The sequence below is a fragment of the Tamandua tetradactyla genome (genome assembly GCF_023851605.1).
Source record: "Tamandua tetradactyla isolate mTamTet1 chromosome 22 unlocalized genomic scaffold, mTamTet1.pri SUPER_22_unloc_2, whole genome shotgun sequence".
In the NCBI taxonomy this organism is placed as follows: Eukaryota; Metazoa; Chordata; class Mammalia; order Pilosa; family Myrmecophagidae; genus Tamandua; species Tamandua tetradactyla.
This window is the reverse complement of record NW_027518252.1, coordinates 2,546,730-2,553,058: the sequence shown is the minus strand read 5'-3', so window position 1 is coordinate 2,553,058 and position 6,329 is coordinate 2,546,730. Positions and strand designations below refer to the sequence as shown.

General features: G+C 33.3%; 1 protein-coding gene across 1 annotated transcript; it reads left to right on the top strand.

Moving 5' to 3' along the window:
• Positions 1-4,290: 4,290 nt before the first annotated feature.
• On the top strand, positions 4,291-5,238 carry LOC143672939 (olfactory receptor 8H1-like). The gene has a single exon (XM_077147365.1). The coding sequence runs from the start codon at positions 4,291-4,293 to the stop codon at positions 5,236-5,238; it is 948 nt and encodes a 315-aa protein (XP_077003480.1).
• Positions 5,239-6,329: the final 1,091 nt, after the last annotated feature.

Here is a 6,329-nt window from a genome sequence, read left to right as displayed (position 1 = left end):
AAAACTTCAAAAATATTAGACACAAAATGAAAATAGAATATAAACAATGATTTTAAGAATAAGTGGATTAAACAGTCTGAATAACAGGCCCAGTAATTGATGATATTAAAAAATAAACCCCAACTATATGATATCTATAAAAAGTAGGTGATAGTAAAAGGAAGTAAAATATTTACCTGTAAATACAAGCAGATAGCTAGTACTGTGCATTGTAGTACTATTAGAAATATTAGACCTCTGTATTCCAGTGATATGAAAGACAGTATAAAATAACAAGTCACTTTTTCAGAAGATTTTGAAACCCGATAACAGTGCTTTGAAACACATAAGACAAAATTTGACTCAATTAAATTGAGGTATAAAATTCTCAAAGAATATCATTACTGGATAATTGTCAGGGACAAAGTTCTAATTTTGGTGGCATGTAGAACAGAGAGCTCATATTTCTTTTATGTTTCCTACTCTTGATCTTCAGCCAGAATTATTTTACTTTAGAGATGATATACTAGAATCTCACCATTAAAGATACAGCAAAAAAGATTAGTCATAAAATTAGTGCTATAAATTATTTTCTTCAATTCTTACTTATATGATTAGTAAAATTAGTGCTGTAATTTTTTCAATTGTTAATTATATTAAGTGCACTTTATGATTGTTAACAATTATTTCAGTGCTGGGAAGAAAAACTCACTCATGGTGATCTTTTCAAGGATAAGGAGACACTGTCGAAATGGCATAGATGCAGAAAATCTCCAGTAGTCTCTCCTTTGGCTCAAATTACAAGATCACCTAATGTGAAATTGTGCTGGTTTTTTAATCTTCAAATAAGCTTTTCTCAGTTTCACTGAATTTTTCATGAAGATAATTGTGCTTCTAAAACTTCATCAAATATGTAATATATTATTTTCTAACTCCATGATCCATACCATCAAATACTTTCCTGAAATTTTGGAGTGTAAACAGCCTTTCTTGTAGGAGTTGTTTTCAAATCCACATGAAAATTTATTTTACTATCATTAATTATTGCAAGATTCACATAAAATAATTTCATTGTTTATATAGAGGAAATGAGTTTTTGGCCATGAAATTGATAATGAAATACATTCTCATCTCAACAATGACTTTTTTATTCTTCTATCATGGTTCTTTTAATAGAATATTAATATAATTAAACTAGTTACACAAAAACTGTTTTGGTTGAATAAATCAATACATTTGATGTTTAGATGAATTAGGTGACTCTGCCAAACATGAATGGCAAAACTCCAACTTGTTTTCCTTTTCTGCCTCTACAATGTCCATTCACCAGTGGTGTACACTCTCAGGAAGAAGCTAGTTTTGGAGAACCAGCCAATGCAGAATTCATGAAATTATGAGCTTTTCAAAAATTTTATATAACATAGGTCAAAGTATATTAAAAATATTTAATGATATAATTAGGTTAATGAAATTACAGTGTGAAAAAATTATGTGAACCCATGAGTATACATAGAAGCATTACTTGTGCAAAGAGAAATAATTGGAATGTATATAAAGATTAAAAACATTTATGAATGAGTTTCATTTTCTAATTTGAATGTTGTTGTTTCTGGGTGATGAACAATGTTTACTCTTAGACTGTGTCACACCTTTAAATTAAAAAATGCAGCATTGTGAAAATGTGATTTTCCATCCCTGCTGGTTAATTTTTTTGGCCTTACAGTCACACATTAATTATCTCCCTAGAAATACCTTATCTTTTACCCAATCATCAAAGCCTCACAAATTAATACCAAAAAAAAATAATGATCGACATTATGTGGCTTCCCAGTGAGAGGAACTCTCTGGCACCCACAATGTAGTCTTGGGAATATGCCGAGCAATCTTCCTCAGAAGTTGGTACCATGCATTAATGATTGTTGCATTATCAACAATTTTCAAAATAAGAGGTGCAAGGGCATTATTAAGATGAAAAGCAAGAGATAATCTGCCATTTGTGCTCAAAGTAGCTCCAAGATATACATGGGAGACATAATTTCCAGGTTAAATTTCTACTTTATCAGGACTTGAACAAAATGAAAATACATGCACAAAAATTAAACACAAGTTATCTCAAAGGAAACAAATAATATATACAGAAGTTTCAGGCTCCCTATATTGTCTACATATTATATTTGTGGGAAAAATTGGAAGTTGATAGATTTCTAGACCTCTGGCTCATGGTAAGTGTTATTCTCAAAGTTATTTTTAGTTTATTTCAAAGCATGGGGCTACTACTAAAATGACATGCATATCTATGTCCTATTTGTCTATCTATCTATCTGTCTTTCTATTATCTATCTATTTGTATCTATCTCTATACATACATATCATTTATGCCATACATAAATAATGCCTGGATGGTAGAAATGCAGATACAGAATTGATGGACTCAGAGTCATCAAGGAATGTACATTATTGAAAATACATACTTGGAAGGAATATGATTGTAAATAATCACTTAAAAGCATATCTTAGAGATTTATTATCTCTAGACCCTAAATTTTCTGTAACAGTGTCTAAATCTACCTGTATGGACAGCTCATATGGAATAAATGGATAAGTCATTTAAACAACCCAAATCTTCTGACATTCATAATTGGAGTAAGGACTTGGAATTCTGTATAGTTTACTTTCCAGGATATGGCTCAGATTATAGTGAACTGATAATTAAACAGTACTGGGAAAATCCCTTGCAGACCTGAAGGAAATGGAACAATTAAACTTTCCCATCTGGGCAACCCAGCTACCCTCTCAACCACTGGAGATTCCCAAGAAAACAGGCCAAGCCCTTAATTTTGAGGCCTGCTCTTATGAAACATTTCTTTAGTAGAGAAGCTAAGACTCCCCATAACTAGACCTAAGAGTTGCTTCCAGAAAACATTTTTTGTTGCTGAGATGCAGCCTCTCTCTCTAAGCCCAACTCTGCAAGGAAAATCATTGCCTTCCTGCATACATGAGACATGATATCCAGGGGTGAAAGAATCCCTGGCAATGAGGGGCAGGACTCCTGGCCATGAATCTGGCCCTGGCACTCTGAGATCAAAAATGCTTTCTGGGCCTAATGAAGGGGGAAAACAAGTGTAATGAAATAAGGCATCAGCAACCAAGAGAGATCAAATAGAGTCAAGAGGCTGTTCTGGAGGTTGCTCTTATGCAAACTTCAGTTGGATGGTGCTAATTGCCAGGGTTTGCTAAACCCCAACCAACATCACTCCTTTTAACCCTTAAGAACACCTTGGGTTTGAACTGAGACTCTATAAAAGTTTCATGAACTAACTTTGTTTTCTTGGAACCTATAACTATAATAGGGTTCTTAAGTCAGATACATTGTGAAATCCAGTGGGACCAGCCTCTGCAAGATTATCAATTATATCCTACTATCCTTTAGTGTGGACACCCCTTCTCAATAGGAAAAAGTCACAATATGCTTTGCCTAAAGATCCCTATAGGTTGGAGAAGGAGGAGGTAAAATAGAGAAAATAGGATTTAACAAATGAGTACGAATGCTGAACCACTATATTAATATTCCTTCTAGGTTCCAGCATTTTTGAGCAGCCTAGAAGGAAATACCAGAAATAGAGTGTATACATAACAAACTCTGAAATCTGTTTGTCACTACATATTGAAGTGTACTTTGAAAATTATTGCTTTTTCTTTCTTTGCTTTGTATATATATTTCACAATAAAAATATTTAAAAATTAATATTTTAATGTATGGCCTACCATATTGATATAGAACACTAAAGAAGCCTATGATTTTAATTGCTGATCTTCAATTTATATGAAATAATATTGGGTACAAAAGTACAGCATATGATGCAAAATTCTCTATCATTGCTTTTTATGTGTCTAATCCTTTTCTCTGTTTTTCTGAATTTATAAGTAGGAATAGAGGAGTTTCATCTCTCGACTCAAAAAATATTGGAAGAATCACTGGGCCAACATTTAACGGTAGGACTATAGACAAGTGACTTAAATTTCTGTGAACTTTTAATCACCTAAACAGTATCAAGTACTGAGATCTTTGTAATTATGCTATATATATATATATGCTTCTATTATATAATATTCAAAGATGTTTTATACTTAATATTTATTTGGTCATCAAGCTAAGATATTACCAGTCATATTTTATAATCTACTCTTTATTATGAATTTCCAGAATCACTACATTAATTTTTAAAAACCCAGATCATTCCAATATAATCACAAAATCCTTTCTGAAGTTACTCATTCTAATTATCACCTATGATTTCTCAACAGCTTAACATGGGCAGTAGGAATAGCACGAATGTGCCTGACTTCATCCTTATGGGCTTGACAGACTCTGAAGAGATCCAAAGGGTCCTCGTTATGTTATTTCTCCTGATATACCTGATTACTGTGCTGGGGAATGCAGGGATGATACTGGTAATTCGTCTGGATCTCCAGCTTCACACCCCCATGTATTTTTTCCTCAGTCACCTGTCATTCCTTGACCTCAGTTACTCAACAGTCATCACTCCTAAAACCTTAGAGAACTTACTGACTTCTAATAAGTATATTTCATTCACAGGCTGCTTTACCCAGATGTATTTTTTTGTCTTCTTAGGTGCCACTGAATTTTTCCTTCTGTCTTCAATGGCTTATGACCGCTATGTGGCCATCTGCAATCCTCTTCAGTACCCAGTTGTTATGTCCACAAGACTCTGCCGTGCCCTCATCACAGGGTCTTACATGATTGGTTTAACTGATTCCATGGTCAATGTTCTTTGCATGATCAGTTTGCATTTCTGCAGTTCCAATGTAATCTATCACTTTTTCTGTGACACAACCCCAATTTTAGCCCTGTCTTGCTCTGACACTACTGATTCAGAAATGGTGATATTCATTCTTGGTGGTATAACTGCAGTGGTGTCTCTTATCACAATCTCTATGTCCTATGGGTCCATTCTGTCTACTATTCTGAAAATTAATTCCACTTCAGGAAAGCACAAAGCCTTCTCTACTTGTGCCTCCCATCTCCTGGGAGTTAGCATCTTTTTCAGTACCATGTTTTTTACTTATTTTAAACCAAAGAAGTCCTACTCTTTGGGAAAGGATCAAGTGGCCTCTGTTTTTTATACTATGGTGATCCCCATGCTGAATCCACTCATTTATAGTCTTAGAAACAGAGAGGTGAAGAACGCTCTCATTAGAGTCATGCAGAAGAGAGAGGGCTCCAGGCAACTGAAGTGACAGCGACACAAAATATTTACACTCATCTTTTCTTTATTCCCTGTTTGTGTATTCACTTGATCTTTCTCTACACAGAGTGGTGTCCTTTAATTATTTTGCCTTTCTGTTCAGCCATCACCTATCTAACCCTATGTGAACTGGAATCATTCCAAGAATATGTTTTAGGAATCTACATAGTAATTTTAAGCCATGAATTTGTGTTAAAATTGTGCTTTAAATATATGTGTTTTTTAGGGCAACAAATATGTCAAACATATGGTTTTACTTTCAAATTGAGTCTCAGAATTCCCCATGCATGTTTTAATTTCAGATCATTTCATTTTGGTGAGCACATTCAGAATTTCCTTTTATTTTGTAAAGAAGAAATATAGCACAATAACAAAGAATGTTGCTTCGAAGTAGACAATGTCAGGTTTAGTTTCTAGATGTCCCAGCTTTGTTGCTGTATAGCTTTTGGTAAGTCACTGAAGCTTTAAATATACTTTCTTTGAAAGTCCAAAAATCATTATAAATCCATAGAGTTATTATAAATATTAAATCAGTTGATGAATTGAAGAATTCAATGCAATACTAACAAATTTTGGTCACATCATCAGAATACTTACAGACTTGCAAAAGTTCAAGTATTCAAGGACCTTGGTTATGAAAATAATCACTGGTGCTTTCTACACACTTTATACCTATCCATAAACAACCAAACAACTAAAACCTGCACTTCAATGTTTGGTCTTAGGACAGAATAACATATTTTAATAGAATTAAGTTGTAGAAAAAATGGTTATGTGAGCACTGCAGAAAATTTAGAAATTTTTTAATATCTTAAAGAAAATAGAAAAATCCTACCCATTTTGAAAGTTTTTTCATAGTTTTCTGGATTAATCTTTATGTATGCATATGTATATATATATATACGTAACTGTTGTCATTTTGTATTTCATTTTTTCCACTTTCAGTTGTCCCTTAATTCCTTGTTAATTCTTCTGCCACTGAACCTAGATAAGTGAATGTCTTCTCAGCACATAAGCAAAATAAAAAACCTCATCTTGCAATGCCTTAAGACCTGAAGTTTATCAATTCATTTGGTTAAGTAT